General features: G+C 32.5%; 1 protein-coding gene across 2 annotated transcripts in view; it reads right to left on the minus strand.

Annotated features, from left to right (window-relative positions):
* LOC118184292 (suppressor of lurcher protein 1-like) overlaps positions 1-18,433 on the minus strand; it is a 246,512-nt gene that overhangs the window by 61,629 nt on the left and 166,450 nt on the right. For both annotated transcript variants that reach the window (XM_035353943.2, XM_035353944.2), the window contains exon 2: positions 17,575-17,764. In XM_035353943.2, coding sequence (XP_035209834.1) covers positions 17,575-17,764 — 190 coding nt within the window. The remainder of the gene's footprint in view (positions 1-17,574; positions 17,765-18,433) is intronic.

Below are 18,433 nucleotides of genomic sequence, written 5' to 3' on the forward strand. Positions count from 1 at the left end.
CTTAACACAATGTCCATGCATCGCTGAAATGTTGCTGGGGCGCCTGAAAGGCCAAACGGCATTCGCAAAAATGCATAAGTGCCAGACTTGGTTATAAAAGCAGTCTTAGGCACGTCCTCAGGCCTGATCCCTATTTGAAAATAACCATTCGTTAAGTCTAAAGTCGTCATAAATTTGGTTGATTTTATGTTCCTTAAAATTTCTTCTATAATCGGTAACGGATATACCGGATATTTCGTTATGGAATTTAATTTACGGTAATCAATAGCGAATCTCCACCTTTTTGGATGCTCCAAAGGATAATCATTATTTTTCTTACATAAAACCACCGGACTAGCATAACTACTTGAGATAGGCGTTACGATCTTTTTACGTAGCATATCGGTAATATGCCATTCTATAATTTTTTCCTTATTCTTATCATACCGGTATGGTTTTTGACGAACCGGCAATGCATCTCCGGTGTCAATACTATGGTTAGTAACCTGGGTAAATCCTGGAATATCACTAAATAAGGAAGCAAATTCACTTACCACTTGTCGGATTCTATCTTGCTCGTCATTAGGCAGGTGGTCAAGATTTAACCTTGGCGGTTCAACCTTTTCTACACGCACTGGTTTCATCGTCAGCTTAAAAGACGCTTCATTAAAATCCAGTGTAGCTTGTGCGTCTGAAAGAAAGTCTATTCCTAGTATTAAGTGTGCTTGCAAATTCTTTACTATAAAAAACATCACCTTTACTTGTTCGTCCTTGATACGGATGTACAAAGGTACTTTACCTACGCACTTACATTGTTCTCCTTGCGCCGCTAATACTGTTGTATTATCCGCATTATATATGCGGTATTTGCGAAAATACTTTCTAAAAAAGACTTCTGCCACACAGGAACACTGCGCGCCGGTATCCAGGAGTGCGGTGGCCGGGATATTATTTACCAAGACTTCAATCTTCGGAAGAGTTAAATTTTTCACCATTACTGTATTTAACTTGTAGGAAGAGGGGTTTTCGTGGCCTTCGGATTTCCGCACCCTCTCGTCAGCAGAAATCCGTTTTAGTTTAAATTATTTTTCCTTTCGGTGCTTTGCTTCTTTCTCCACTGGCCTTGAGACTTTTTTCCTGGGTTGCTATTGAACTGTCGACGTTCGCCGGCTGTTTTTGAATGCTCGGGTTTCCTTGCCCACTGATTCACTTTTTCTCCGTAGCCATGTGCTTGAGTTTGCTGTAGTCTTGGCGTACCAAATTGGTTTCGCTGTTGATATTGGCGTCTTCTTTCGACGTCCGCCGTTCTTCTACTTTCAAACTGGATTGCTAGCTCAAATAATTTTTCCAGTGTAGTCGGATTTCTCAATTCAATAAAGTCTTGCACTTGGGGTAGTAACCTCGGCAAAATCACTTGAATTATTTCAGGATCCGGACGGTTTCCATACAAGAGCTTGAAAACGTGAATTTTTCTTAAAATAAAACTCGAGAGGTTTTCCATTCTTTGTTGATATATACTGAAAAGTTCTGTTTCTAATTTCGCACGATCCCTTACAACAGGGAAGGCTTTTAGTAGGGCAGTCTTGAAATTTTCGTAGGTATAGGTGGGACTTCCTGCTTGACCCAAGAGACTTCTGCCGATACATTTGAACCAGTTAAGCGCTTGGCCCCTCAAAGCGCTGGTAGCTAAGGTAACTTTTTGAAACTCGTGCACGGGGTAGAGCATGAAGTGGTCATCCAATTTTTCCAAAAAACTGGTTACCTGTGAGTTTCCATTAAACGTTGCTTCTGGTTTCATCGAAGCGCGCATGGTCTGGACAATGTACCCAAATCCTTCCAGGGCGGCAGCTGGCATTTCTGGATTCTGAGCTGTTTCTGCAGGCAGCACAGGTTCTTCTTGAAACTCGGCCATGGTTATTCTTCGTCGGGCGCCACTATCAGGTTCAATGTTTCTTCTAACCTTCTTCGGAAACATACAATGACCTGACTAGAACAGAGAGCTTACTAAAGCTATGTTCACTAATTGTAGTAAGTAGACAGGATACAGACGAAGGGTATACAAAACCCTTTATTTTTTTCTTTATATACAATGACTTCCGTACTTCGGAATACAATGAACCTCCACTCGGGGTCTAACTTAAAAGATATCAAAATAAAACTAAACTCTAATTTAACTTTAGAATAAGATTGGCCTTATAATAACAGGAAGCGTATGTAGCACAGAGACTGTGAACACTACAATACGTTTAATTTATCAAGAGGATTAAAGCCTCTGGCCTGGAAGGCAAAGTAGCAACTGCGTAACTTCTAAGGTAAGCGGCCTGCTTCGAACTCACGGCTTCCTCTCTTCTGCTTGGCAAAAAGGCCACACTTAAATACTTGGCGTTCGCCAGACAACTTTGCATAAACTCCTTCACGCTTATAATTCTGGCCGGAAGTAGAAAATAAGAAGTGATAGTAAAGATTTAAAATAAAATAAACGTTAGTAAAACTTAAGATCCTTACAACACTACGTACAGAAATATGCTTTGATCTAGATTTCATTTTCGCATCGGCTAAAATATAAATTAATTGAATTAAAAACCATGTAACAAAAAACGGAAAATGAATTTAATATGAGATTCTTCTTTTACTCTCACCGAGTTTGAAAACAGCTCAGTTGAAAAGAGGAATAAGTGGAAAATACCATTTAAGAAAAGACGTTTAATTTCTGTTTGGGGGAAAGAAGAATCACTTCAGTCTACTTAACTTGCAAAATCGGGCACGTAAAGTATATGCCAGGGCAATTTTAAACATCATTTATTCACTGTACCCACACTTCTAAATAGCTGTTTCCATTACGTACTATTACAGAAATATTTTCATTAACAATGTGTTTTCATTTGAAGAAACAACGAGAAAATTAATACGCTTAAAAAATATTTTATTCACCTTTGAAATACATTTATTCTGTTTTGCCAGCATACACTTTGCAAGTGTGAAGCTTTTAATCTAGTATTTATACTAGTATTACGGGTTATATGCATTTGGCATCAATGTTATGCAATTTCAGTTAGATCGTTTGTAAGTTTTCGCACAAAGCTTTTAATTTAGTTTTTATTTTGATGCATATTTTGTCGCTTGCACTTTAAATCCTTTAATTTTGGTTTTCAAGCTATTTTAATTCTTAGCATTATCGATAACAATAGATACAACTTAAGTTTAGTATTAGAATCTCTGCTTACGTTTTTTGTTTTGAATCTAATACATTTCATTCATATTACTACTTCCTATAGATTTACTGGCAATTAAATGACGTTTGCCTGCTTGTTAAATGATGCCCAGTATGTAAAACTGAGTGTTAATTAGCGTGTATATTTTAGATCTAGTATCCATAAATATCCTGCAGGGAGTTCTGATGTGAATGATCACATGCGTGGAAAGGGGTAATTTGTATTCTGATGTCAGATAACACGAAGTCCGACTAAACCTGTCTTATATAACTGTTGACATGCTTAGAATACTTGATATGTATTTCAAATACATATTTGAAACATATTAATCCAGTACTATAATATAACACAACAGTGCTTTCTGAATATCCTTATTATTTAAATAATTTGAGCAAGTGTTCCCATGGTTAATCTGTATGTGTTAAAAACAGTTTTAAAAGTTAAATAATTTTTTTGGAATATTGTGATAAAGTTCATAAAAAATTCAGGAAACGTAAACGTTGTTTACATTTTACTAAATCATCATATATATTTCTATGTGGTTTAACTTTATACTGATAAAGAAATTTTCAGTTTCCGTTATTCTTATAGATCGGTCTATTTTTGATTACCTGAAATTAAATTTCTACGCTACTATAATACAATTATCGGTTAGTTCCTCCCCTCATTGTTTGCTTTTCAATATAGTATTTCACGTGTTTCTTCACCCTTAATGCTGTAAGTTTGATTAAAATATTAACAGCTACTTCAGGGTGTAAAAGCAATTATTTCATTTCGATTATGATTAGTTTGTTGATGCATGCGAACATTTTGAAAATTTTATGTAGGAAAACATTTTGTATGATTTTTCAAAACTTCCACTCGTTTTAGCAAATCGAATAACAGTTTCTTAATCAGCTATGTTGTCTTAAATATGCTGGTATCAAAATCATTCAGATATTTCTGCACTGATTAACGATAACACAAAATTTGATTTTCGAAGAAATAAAACTATTACATTCCAAAGATTCTTTCTTCTCATTAGAAAATGTTAACCAACACTTACATCCAAGTAAAGTAATATATGAGCATACTGATTCTGCCAAACTGATATTTAATGCTCTGGAATTGTGAGCCTCTTCCGAGCAAAATCTGTGCCGTCCATACTAAGCCTATTTATTACAATATGTTAAACATCAATGCCAACAAATGATAAGAATAAGAGAGTTGCGATACATTTTAGAGACCTTGCCTTCAAACTTTAAAAAATAATATCTTAATTTTACGGCGAATTTTGTTTCAAAGCAAAGAACGAGAAATAATTAAAATTTGATTATAATTAGTTGCTTTCTACAGCAATGTTAAGTCAAGCGATAGCACGTTTTCAAACGCAAATTTTTATGTCATTAAATAAAGAGAGAAAAAATGAACAGATTGTAATTCCTTTGCTTCTCATTTTTTTTATTTGCATTGATTCATATGCTTGCTCTTGTCTAAATTAATTATTTCTCCAGAGAGCTAGACAATCTTTTTTCTTCCCCCCCCCCTTTTTTTTTTTTTTTTTTTTTTTTTTTTTTTTTTGCTTGCTACAAAATCTATTGAGGTTAAAGAAACTGACTCTCAAATGTATTTAAATTTATATTTTGTAAAGACTAAAACTGCATTTTTTGCTTCTTAGTAAATTTATTGTCAGTATATGTAGCCAACACAAGAGCTTTCACTCAAAGCAGTTTGAAATATCTCCGAGTATTTTTTTCTTATTTTTTTACTTTTAACGTTTTTTTTTTCCCTATCTTGATTTCACTACTACTTTTATGCAAAAAAAGTGCAAAATAATGTGAAAGTAAGCTGCTACGAAATTTTGTCTTTCTTTTTACAGGAATGTATACACGCACTGATATGGGAATTCAGATATCCCAAATGCATAAAGTTACTTTCATAAAGGGTAAGGAAACAAGACCATCATATCGCCATTTTCATTAAACAGCACATTGGTTCTTTTTAAGTGTATAAATAATTATTAAAGATTCGTTCAAATATATAAAAATATATATCAATAAAAGTAACTTATTATAGCTTATGCATATGACAGCATTCGTCATTCTGATGTACAATTAAAACAGGACTGAATCTAGTTATAAGAAAAGATTTTTAAGTGTAAATTCAAGTTTCAGTTTAAGAATTTTTGGAATGAGTGGACTTTAGAGTATAAAGCATATCTAAAAATGTGACATTCTCTCTTTTTTTATCTTTCAGACTCTATCATTGTCACATTTTCTGTTTCCCCTTACGTTGTTTCAAACGACAAGAACTATTCATTAATTTGCTTAAAAAATTTCAGTATGCGTTTAATTCAGTTGTTAATGTACATATATTTAGAAGAACGTGGTAAACGTGAAAGAGCGAATTTAGAAGAACGTGAGAGAATTTCTTAGGTAAAATAGGCGCTGTTCTGCCTCTATTTATATTATGTAAGACTATACAGATAAAGAAAACGTATGTTAACTAAAAAAACTCTGTGCATTGGATATTAAAAACAATATGGACATCTTCAATGGCACGAATCTCTTCATATTCGGTATTAAAATATTATTTATGTATCGCATGAAATTTGTGGCGTTGAAACGCATTAATTATATGAAGTAATTTACTTGCTATATTTTCTAAATAGAAACATGTGAGGATGATAGGGAATGAACGGGTCTAATCATTCATCAGTATAATTTTATTTAAGGCCAACTCGTAAACTATCGAACTAAAGCAAGGGTGTCGTCTACTGCTGAAATGATGGCTATATGTAATTTCCCGGCACCAGTGGGTACCTAGGCTAGGGCCATCAAGATTTCCCTAATTTCTAGTTCCAATAATTTATATACCTCCTTGCCATACATTTTTTTTCATATCGTTGTCAACATAATTTTGAAAAACACTTTATTTATTTTAAGTTTAGATTAAAGAAGTAAATTATTTGTAATTTCTTTTAGAATTCGATTGTACACTTCTTTGGATGCTAAATTAATAGTCTTAGAGTTTATTTAAGCTAAGATGTTCTTTATGATGTCAAATACATCTTGAACTATGTTTAGGGGATAAGGTCGTTCTCCCACCTCCTTGGAGGTCCGTGGTTCCAGAGGTCCACGGTTCGATTCCCGGCGAAGGCGTTGTTAATTTTTCATCTCTCCGGCTTTTCCAATTAACCTAATGTCTCTACAGTGGCGCCCGAACTAAAAAGGGTTGTGGATGATGACTCTCCACACCCAAGATTTGGCGATTGGGTCCCCTAAAAACCTCAGCCGCTCCTTAAGGGGGAGTATATAAAATATTTCTCCTACCTCTTTGGAGTACCTTCGTAGTGTAGTGGTTCTGCACGCTGGGCCGGTATTTCAGAGGTCTGCGGTTCGATTCCCGACGAAGGCGTTGTTAATTTTTCATCTCTCCGGCTTTTCTCCAATTAACCTAATGTCTACAAGGGAATCGAGAGTTTACACTAGTTTTCGTAATAAAGTATTAACATTGCAACTAGAATATAATGAGCATGTTTTAAAAACATCTAATTGTTAAAATCCTAATAATTCCAAATATTGTAACTGTATGTAGATCTCTAGAAAACATGATAACAATTACATAAATTTATTTTAGATACTACTTTTATTTATAAGCATAAGAATCAGAATATGAAAATTGAATTGCTAAATTTTGACATTCTTTTTAACACTTGTGAGCAAGAGCACGTGACTAACAGATGCTAAATGCAGAGCAAAAATCGATCTAACATAACTAATTGGTATTTCACACTATTTCATCTAATAATTGAAGCTGTGGTGTGTGGATTCGTAATTAAATTTGTGTTTATTCTCATTTGCATATACTGCATTTAAATTATAAGGACTTTCATAGTTCTGAATTTGCTGAACAGAATGTAACATATAATTTTATACCAACATCTGCAACTAGTAACCTAATCTTTGATTTGTCATGTCGAATCTATTATTAGATGTTAGAATATATATTAGTCATGCAAGATATACTTATACTTATGTTTACTGATGTTTTTGAGTCTTAAAGTTATGCAATGGGGTGTCCAGTAAGTCAATTGATATTAGAATATATACTGGTCATGCCACATAAAATTTCCATATGCTTATATTTATGTTTATATGCTCATATATTTTGTTTACTTAATGTTAATGAGATACATTATTTACATAAAGTCAATTAATTCATTAGAATAATAAAACAATACTGCAGATAATGAAGAAACAATAATGAAGAATGCGTAATATGATTATAGTTAGAATGCGTAATATGATTATAGTGCTTTGAAAACCGCTTTCAAAGGACTGTAAAGCATATTCAAATAACTTTTTTTACCCTATAGTAAAAAATTGATGGAACTTAATGCTACATTTTTATAAAAGAAGAATAATGATGCTTTGGAGAACATTTTGTTGTCTTCGCTTCTTAGATTACATCCTCTAATGCTAAATAAAAATCTTTCGACCAAAAAAAAAAAAAATAATAATAATAAGAGAATAATCATTTTGTCAAATTTTTAACTATCAGCAGACAAGAGTACTATTCGTTAATGACCGATGATAAAACGCCGCAGAAATATTTTCAATGAAATTAACACCACGTTCATTGTCAATTCTCTTACTTCCAAACCGTCATTTAAATAAAAATGTCCACCTAATTAACTGCTTTAGTAACTAATTCATTTAACCGTATTTATGCAACAACACAACAGGTTAGAATTACTGCCACAGGCAAATTTAAATAGAGTACATAACCTCTTCTTCTAAATATCAGTAATGGAATTGCATTTGATTTCGAAATAGCTTATTACAAAATTTATTTTTAAATCGTATATTAAAAACGTTTTAGGCTAGTAGTGCTGGATCATTTATTATTAGGTAACTTTCTTCGCTGCCTCATATTAGAATCATATTTCCCGTAAATAATCATATAGAAAGGAACTATTGTGATGAATGAATAATCATTGTTATCAGTCCACAATATTTTAATAATATTTTACATAAACAATACCATATTTAATTTCCACTGCATTTCCATTGGATAGAATTTCAACGAATATTCATTTTTATATTTTCCTTTGTGCTGCATTATGATAATTTGAAACACTGCAGTGTAAATATAAATAAAGCAATGACTTTGTAACATAAGTTTGTGATACTTTCGCAGAGTTGGAAATATAGGACATTTGTCGTAATTAATCTTTCCAAATGTAGCAGATAAATGTGTTGACAGCGCCTTTGGTTTGTTACAATGGCTTCATTTTCCATATGCCACATTATAGTGCTGATTCAAGCATTAACTTCCCTATGGCGCCCTAGATTTGGGGAAAGTTTATTAAAATTACGGTTTTAGCTTAATGACTTTATGCATGCTTTATTCTGATGATTCAGGATTTGTTACTTAGGATTTCTGTTATTAAATAACATTCAATAGATCTGATATGAATAGAAATACACTTATACTCTACACATTCTTACTCGTATATATATGCATATGTTGAGTTTATGTGTGTTCGTATATATGCGCTACTCCATGCAGAAATGTAAAACAGAGAGAATTTTGTACGTACGTATGTATGCATCTTGCATAACTCAAAAACGATTAGTCCCTAGAACGTTGAAATTTTGTATATGGTAATGCTATAGCTTTTAGTTTTACCCCTCCCTTTTCTATTGTTTTATAGTAGTCGTCCCCACCAAACGTGTATGTATATACATGTAATAAATGCAATATTTAGAAGTACTGATGTAGGAACACCGAAACGTAGAAACGCAAGAATAATGAAGACAAAGCACGTAGATGGCATATTGAAGAGGAAGATTTTTGATTGCGTAGTATGCTAATATGTTGACTTCGTAATATCTAAAACAAACTTGGTAGTCAAGGCAGTTTTAATTAAATTTTATTTGCAATTGGCATTTGTGGCCACAGTTCACTTGGCACTCTAGTTGTGCTTATTCAAGGTAATTTACATTTTTGGTATTGTTGCAATAGGAACAGAGCAGAATGAAACAGCGTCTAAGCGGTACAAAGGCAGAAAGCTAAAGTGCGTAGTTATCCATATGAAAGCACACGATGAGAAAGATTTTGGTCTGAGTTAAAAGTTTCAGTTTCCAATTATTACGTTATCAGCGCTGCGCAGGCCATGCAAAATGAAATGATCTAGAAATTACGCATTTTAGAGAAGATATTACGATTTGTAAAACAGAGAAGTAAAATTAAAGGGTTACCATTTGTTTAAATTACAATTTTGATTCAGATATTTTTTATCTTACATATATATACGTTTGATGCGACAGGTTAAATGTCTGGTGCGGTCTCATATATATATATATATATATACCCATCATCTTTTCGGCTCAATGAGATCTGTTTTTTTATTCTTATATGCTGGTAAAATGTGCATTTTTTGATTTAAAAAAGAATTATGTTGTTCTTATGTTCGGTAAAGAATTTAAAAACTTTAGTTAATCTGCATGCTTGTAGAATTATCATCAGCTTAAAAGCATAGGTGGAGCTAAGCTTAACGTGGTTCGAATTTGTTTACATTTGAAACACTTAGTAGTATAGTGAATTAAGTCAGTTGGTGCATTAACTTAAGTGTCGCTCTACCCAGTAGGACCAAAAGTTAACTTTTAATTTTGGTGCACCGAAAATTCTGTCTGTACGTTTGCCGACGAAATTGCTTCTTTTCGTCAAAAAACTCTAATTTTAACTGAAAGTTTTTTTAACTGTATTGGGTATTTTAGTTTTTTTTTACATTTTACAATTTGTAATGAAGACGTTTTGAGTTTTTATGTATTTTTGCCTTGCTGCTAGTAAGAACTAAATTGATTGAATGAGAAATATTTCTCTTATAAAATTCAAGGAAATAAATTTAAACGAATTGCAGCAAAAAATGTGTATAATTTAATACATCGTACAATGACGTCATTTGGCGTCATCAGTTTTTTTTTTCTCCTAACTGCTGAGCTAACTGGAAGAATAATTCTAGGCTTGCAAATAGTAGACTGATATCTGTATTGCACTGCAATAGAAAGCGCGATACAACCATGGGTTGAATATTGAAAACAATGGATAGAAGAAGATAATGCCATCAAATTGAGACTGGAGCTTTAAAGTGACTTTACAGTACAAAGATCAATCAGCCGACTCTATGCAGAGGCAGATTCATTCTACCAAGCTGGAAATACTCTGCGGTATATACTCAGAGATTTTCATACTCCAAATAACGATACAGTAAACTTCTTACTTGATTGGATCTACAGATTTGCAGTCAAATCAGACTTTACAAAGAATTCTATTCACATTATTTTCTTCATGAATACTTTCAAGAACGTCACATGAGTGTTACCTGAATTGATAAATAACTCAGTATGATGTTCAGTGTTCATCTCGATTCTGTATCAAAAATGATAATCATTAAGTTACAGAAGACAAGGCATAAGTCTAATTGTTTCAGCTGCTGAATATTGCACATCTTCTGAATGTCAAGTTCTGATTTCGGGAATCATCAGATTATCATCTGTAACATTCATAATCTGTATATTGACGGCTAGTTAAAGACGTTTTTCTAATAGAAAAGGCATAGCCAGACATAGTCAAAATCAGGAAGCATCCTCTGTAATATTTCACGATCCCCATATCCTTCATCAATGGAAAATATGCAGAACACAACTGACTGTAGGGCGAATGCCTTCCAGTACCCTCACAATAAGAGCGAACTAAACTGGTTAGCACTGTACGGTTTACTGCAACATTTGCATACTGTAGTATAGATTTCGAGCACTCATTGAACGTCATATCAGGCATAAGCCAAAATGGTGGTATTATTTGCTGATCATCCTGTAAATTTAGCACTGGAGGCCTGTAACTATTTTAAATTTAAATCATTTTTCCAGTATTTAAATATTTTTGAATTGAGCAAAGTTTTGCTTTGTTTGAAGAATGTATTTCATGGAGTTCAGGTTTTTCTTTCTTTTGAATAGTTTTATAATCTTCATTTATTGAGCAATTTTCAAAGTACTTTTTCTTGCTTGTGAATTCATTTAACTATGATGATTCTTGACTCATAGAATTCCCTGTTTCTTTTCCTAGACTAAGTTTTACAGTCATTCTTATTATTCTAAGAATGATTGTAAAATTATGAATGATGAATATGAAAACATGAACTTATCATGAATATGAAAACAATCAACTGCATAAATTTTTCTGAATAGATTTTACTTCAAATTAATTGTGAAAAATAATGATTATAATTGCACAGTTTTTAATTTCGTATCATTATTTATATATTATTGATTTAACGTAGCGAGTTTTACTTATTTTTTGAGCAGTCATGACTTTTAAGTTGAAATTATTTTGTATATCTATCACTCATTTCTACGGAAATTTAAGGTTATGTAAATTAAATAGAAGAAAATTATGATTCTGATGCACTTGTTAACAAAATGTTTAGTTTGGTAGCGATTAGTTGACAGGGACTTCCTTGCTTGTTGACTATGAATAAACATGTGACGATTCCAAAAGTTTAAATGAGGTTAATCTGACGGTAAGTTAACTTTGACCAGGGAATCCCTGTACGAGTAAAATTTGTTTTGTTTAATTGAAATAGTTAAGTAAGTTTGTTTAATTGAAATAGTTAAGTAGTAGTAAGTTTTTGAGTTAGGAGTTTGCAACACATCTGTTTTCTTGCAAAATATAGAGAATGTTGTAACCAAAGACTGTCTTCTAAAAGTTTTACTTACTTTAAAATAAAGTTTGTGTTTATTTTGTTTAAAGCAATAACTCGCTGATAAAACTTAAATCTGAATTTGAGATTACTTCAGCTTAGATTAAAAGTGCATGCTTCACATGGTTTATAAAATTCATAAAATTGTAATTAAAATATTTCCAGTTAAGTTTTAGACTACTGATAGTAACCCCAAAAAATGTTTATTATATTAAGTTATTATTTGTGTTAGCAGACATCAGATATTCGATACTCAAAGTTCGCAGGATTTACTTTATATTTTTAAAAGTGTTATTATAGTAGATTTATCACCAATGTGTTTCATTCGTGTTTATATATTATTTTAGTTTAGGTTTAGAGTCTTTATGTTTAATAAACAGAAATATAAAACTTGTATTTAAATAGTCCTGCATTCTAAGTAAACGGGGTAACTGATCCCTAAAAATACATTAAGATTTCCTGCTTTGAGTGAGGTATCAAGAATCAAGAAGTATCAAGAAGAAAGATATTTCAAAGAAAATGCTCATATTTGTGCTGAATTTGGATATATTATCTTACGAACTATGGCACTGTGTGAAAACTAGAAAGATTCTACATCTGGAGTTAATCCCTAAATGACACACACTCAGTGATTTTACCAGTCTAGTTGAGTGGTAAAACCATTGAATATTCGCTTTTAATTGGACTAAAGAGTTTTGCTTGAAAAGGAATCAAAATGCTTTACTCGTATGTGCAATGGAGGAACAATAAAACCTTTGGAGCTTTACTTCATTTAAGCCCTTATAAGCAACACAATTTAGTAAAAGACATTTAATTCAGCTCCTTAAAGTTATTTCTTCAGTAACATTCTACAGTTAATAAGACGAAATTGCAGTTGATGAGTAATTTCATATCTTCCACATTCTTCAAGAAGAGATATAGTAATTAGGATTTTATTAGCTAGAAATATTATGAAATTGCCTGTGATTTCGGCAAAATAAGCATCAGAATGCTCTTATTTTTTCTTTCAGTGAATAGAAGTTTGAAACGACTTATTAAAGGTTTTAAAGTCGTAATAGGCGCTAAGTTTATCAAGCTGAATTTTTATTATTTTAACCTATTTGTGAAATAAATTTTAGAGTATTCATGATAGAGGATTTTTAATTTTCAATGAATTATTATTATCATTTCTGGCTGTGCAGAATATAAGCAGTTTCTAAAAATGAATCGTCGATCGGGACGTTCATTTCTAAAATGATGAGATGAGACCGATGAAAAATGAGCGTCTCATTATGACTTAACCAAAATTACTATCATGTTACTGCGGCCCGTTAGCAACGAGACAACAAACGTTTTAGCCAAGGCTTTGAATTATTTAAAGAATACATTAAATGTATGCAAGCGATCTTAATGCTGGAAGAAACTCTACAGTAAAGAAGCTGTTATACCTGGAGTATTATTCCAAAGTTACTAAACACAAATTAGCTAAAAGATTCTGTCCAACTGTTTCGATTTCGACAATTTTGATTTCAACTCTTGAATACCGGCCCAGCATGCAGACCACCACACCACGAAGGCGGGAGAAATACCTTATAGTGTTATTTATTTGCAGTATTTTATTTCTACTCAACCCTGACCCATATTTTTACATCAAAGTAAAAATGCAACATTATTTTTAGGGTAGAAATGGAGAATAAATTTTGAAACGATAGACTCGGAAACATGGCCACGCGTGATGTTTTTTCTTCATAGAATCACTTTAAATTTGAAATGGTATTTACGATCTTTCATTCTTTCTCCTTATGTTTTTATATATGATTTAAAGGTAAAATTTTTAGCAGCTACGTATAAGGTAAAGATAAACACAATTTTGTTTGGAACAAAATATATTGTGGAACATACCAAACAATACTGAAAGTAATATCTGTAAATAAGTTTTTATAAAAAAAGAACAGTAATGTTAATACATTTATGCATATAATTCATACAAACTTTTTATTCTGTTAAGTGTTTTTTTAATCCTTGCTCTCATATATAATAAATACCGCATAAATTTTCTCTTTTAAGTTCAAAGAAATAACATTTGTAAAAATACGGAAGGGATATGAGAGTAAATGCAATCCATTCAGAACTGAACTAAACACGTCTTTTAGTCTAATATGTACACTATATAATTTTCAAAAGAAAATTTAATGCAATGCAATTTGAAAACTTAAAAAGCCAGCAAATTGTTAAAAAAATAACAAAATCACTGATTCAATAATTATTTCCTTCTTGGATAAAAACTGAAACATGTTTATTTAATGCAGTTAAGTAAGAAATGCTATAATGTGCAATTGTATTTTTTATGGTTATAATTTTAGTCCCCTTAAATATTGAAAACATGTTAAAAAACTCAAAATATCATATGAATCACTTTTTCAATCTTTCTCTATTTTTAATGCCCCTGCAAATGATATTTATGCCGTAATAATTGTCTAGCATTACTGTGCTTTTATTTTATGGCTCATGTATTTTTGCTTGAGCGGCTTTCAAGTTTTCAAAGAATGATTTTGGGAATTTTTGAAAGGAATGGATATATCCTTAAAAGTTTCAGCATTTCAACCCGACAAAAGCATCTTCACCAAAGCGTGTAATTATGCTCATTTATAACGATAAAAGAAATATATTAATATAAAATTGTAAATTAGACAAAAAAGAACCAGGGAGGTGCATAGATTTTGGATGATTCAGCTATCCAGTGCATTTTTGAAACTGAATCAGACAACTGTTTTTCTTTCTTTCCTTAACATTCGAGTTATTCGCAATAAATACGAGTTTAGAAATAAACCTTTTCCCGTTTACTTACGAAATGATTTCATCTGCTAAATAAAAATAACTTGTTTTTACTTTTACGTGTATTGCTATCTCAAGGATTTGTGTATTGCTATCTAGTGTTACGTGTATTGCTATCTCAAGGATTCTTCAGAATTATATCTCTCTCAGGAATTCAATTATTTGAAGTTTTTGCCATTGGCAAAGGATTATACCAATGCTATTGATAAAGGCTTAATAATATTTTCCTTTTTCTTCATAAAACATATTCTTCTACTAGATATAACCACAATAATCTTGCTTTCATCCTATTTTACCTTAACTCCTAGGGAATTTGTAGTATTTATTATCAGCGTGGTCTGGTATATATCGGCCGGACAAAAAAAAAAAGTTAAAACTTCGCAAAAAAGAAAACGAATCTTAGGTTCGAAAAGAGAAACAGACAAACCTTTTATAGCTAATCATAATCACTTTTCCATCATCCCTTAACTCTGTCCTGAGCTCTGCGAGAATTATCCCCGAAGCCTTTTGTTTTGGAGGATTTCTTTAGAGACTTTCACATTCATAAAAATGTTTCTTACACATCTCAGAGCTTTTAAGATTTTAGTAGCTGAGCTTTTCACTCTTCATTACTTTCTTCCTCGAGAGATTGCGCTACATTCTTTTTCCCTTTGCTCGGCTCATTTATTTCTCTATAAATCTAGTTGATATTCCTTTCACCGTTGCTACATTTTTAGTCGGAAGGAGGACAACAGTACCTTACGGAATCACAGCGGAATTTTCTGAAACTTTTTTCGAAAAAGGAAATTTTCAAAGAACTAGAAACCTTAGGGCTATGCTTTGCAAAGTCATACAGTTTACTAGAAAGAAAACCAACTGCACCGAAAGACATCAAATCCACTTCCTGAAAATCTCTCACAGAGATGTAGGTAAAGAAACCTTCACATTATTATTTCTCTTTAATCTCAGGATGCGAGTCACATCTTCTATAGCTACAAAATTTTCTATCAAATGTTTCCATTATTAGTGACTTTGACAAGTACAGGTCAGTTTTTTCAACAAGCTTAGCCATTTAAAATGTTCCAAGGACGGCCAGACGCATAGCTGTCATATTCTCAAAGAAGATAAGGCAACGTACACCTGATATTTCTGAGATCATTTGGTTTGTTCCAATCTACCCAAAGCATCAGGCTGTCTAGTAAAACATCAATTTTATCAAGCAAAGATCTTTGACTAAAGAGTAGAACCACAAGCCTGGTGTACTTAAAATCCCAGAAAAATAATAGACATCCTGCCGGATCCCCTAAGCATATTCATGGATCGATAACTGAGAAGGCATTTGCAAGATTTTGTAAAATTAGTCGAGATGTTTAAGTAAGCGAAAACTCTATTTCAAACGTTTAAGCTCTATTTAAAACAAAGCAGCTGAAATGATTGAAATGATGACATAAGTGGGCTACGAATGCGAATTTTTTTTTTTTTTTTTTTTTAATTTTACACTAATGCTAAAATTTCATCTTTGGGAAAGTTGCTCCTATCCTTCCCAATTTGACAACGAATAGTAACTTAGCTATTGGTCGAAATTTAACAATTTATGTATTTCTCTAAACTCTCTTACTTGTGAGAGATCTCTTTATGTTACGTGACCTCAAAATTTGTGATGTGGAAATCGCTTCAGTCTTTAGCTCTAACGAGACGTTTGGTACTACTTTTACTGTACCTTGCTTAAGAATTATGTTAATTGTAGCTAGCAGAATCTCCCTTTACATTATTTTCTTAAGTCAATTGTGCACCTTCGAGCATTTCAGCGTGATGTTCTTTAATGTCTTATTTTATTTAGCTTATTACGACCCGATCCTGGACAAAATAAGCTTATCCGTCTAGTGAATCATCGTATAAAGTTTTCAAAAATATTTTGCCCTAGAAATGAAAAGGAAGTACGTCAGATCGTCTTCGAAATTCAAAAACTGCGTTACTCTAAGGTTAGTTTTTTGCCTCATTAAAAACAAGCATACCAATTTTTCTATTTTAAATATTTAAATAAAGTAAAGATAAGTTTAAGGTTTTCGTATGTGTGTGTGTCCAACATACACTAAAGTAAATGTTCATTTAAACTCAGATCTCAAATTTTGCTTGTTTCTTGCAGACCCGATTTTGAATGGAATGCTTATGCACTTAGTTCCCATTTACGTCAAGCTAGCATTCTAAAACACAATCACACAAAACACGCAAAAGAATCAAAAGTTTCTCAGTTAATGTATCATGAAAACTGAGTTTTTAGCAAATGCCTCTTTAAAAAAGTTGAAGCTTTGTTAATTTATGTTTTATTATGATTTACGAGCGTTCAGTACTAAACATTTAAGTATTATTTACATTTGAAATACGGTATAATCGTTAGGGTAGACTGACTGCGATACAGAAATCCTGGGTTCAAAAGCCGGAGAAGGCATTGGATGTAAAATTACCTGTCCCTTCATAGGAGGTAGCGGTGGCCGCCTATTAGGTGCCTCCACAATAAAATGGACACCACTTCAAGCCTAGTAGTGGCCAATGCTGTTACAGGCAAGTGCCCACCATTGGGAAAAAACAAATCTTGAAAGAAGCAAAGTGAATTTACTCAACAACTATTAGGTAACAATTTATTACTGTGTCAGATCATTATATAAAGCTCTAAATTCTGTAAATACTGCTATTTAAGTAGGAAAGTGAGACAAAATTCTGTCGATAATTACTATGGCTTGATAAAATACTATTAATATACAAGGTTAATGAAACTTCCACTTATTCTCTAATTTGTTTTCACGTTTTGTTTACAGTTGTCAATATCAGCAAGAACCAGCTTACCCTCTAGGAGGTTCGTGAGGCAGATGAAGATCAAAATCCGTGAATGTGATTTGTACCCTTTCTCCACTAAGGCCTGTGAATGTATAGATGCAGTGCATTCGAGTTGGATACGGCTCTGGATAGTTGGGGCTGGTAAAAGTTCCATTTTTCGTCTTCGAACTGGATATCTCTTCACTACAAGGTAGAGGACCTGAAAAGATATTGAATATCATATTGCATATGTTAAATGCACTGTATTTGGTGTCCGACGAAAACATGACGGCAAAAACATCGCGGACGAAAACGTCGCGGAGAAAACAACGCAAGGCGAAAACGTAGTAGTACAAAACACCGTGGGAGAAAAGAAAGCAAAGAGGAAACATAACTCTTAAAACCTGAAAATCGCATGTGTGCGATGTTGTCGTCATGCGATGATTTTGTAGGTGCTTTATTTTTTATCACGATATTTTTAACGACGATGTTTTTAAACTGCGAAGTTTTTGAAACGCTTTATTTTCGACCACGATATTTTGTACCATAATGTTTTAGAAATGCGACGTTTCCTCTTTCCTTTATTTTCTGCGACGATGTTTTGTACCACGTTTTCGCCTTGCATTGTTTTCTCCGCGACATTTCCGCCTGCGATGTTTTACAGCGATGTTTTCGTCTGTAACCCTATATTTGGCTGTCATATTAAATGTGAATTCTATTTTTACTGTGTACTTTTAATAATGATTGGTAGCGATAAATAATAAAAATATTGGACCTTTCTTTAAAGGCATATTGTTTTCATTTTCTTACCTTTTTGATGACGAACACTTAAGTTTTTCTTACTTTGATACAACTGTGATTATCAACTCATAGAAAGAAAAGTACTCGT

The sequence above is a fragment of the Stegodyphus dumicola genome, chromosome X1 (assembly GCF_044657685.1).
Source record: "Stegodyphus dumicola isolate Sdum_Otavi_A_Nest chromosome X1, ASM4465768v1".
Classification (NCBI taxonomy): domain Eukaryota; kingdom Metazoa; phylum Arthropoda; class Arachnida; order Araneae; family Eresidae; genus Stegodyphus; species Stegodyphus dumicola.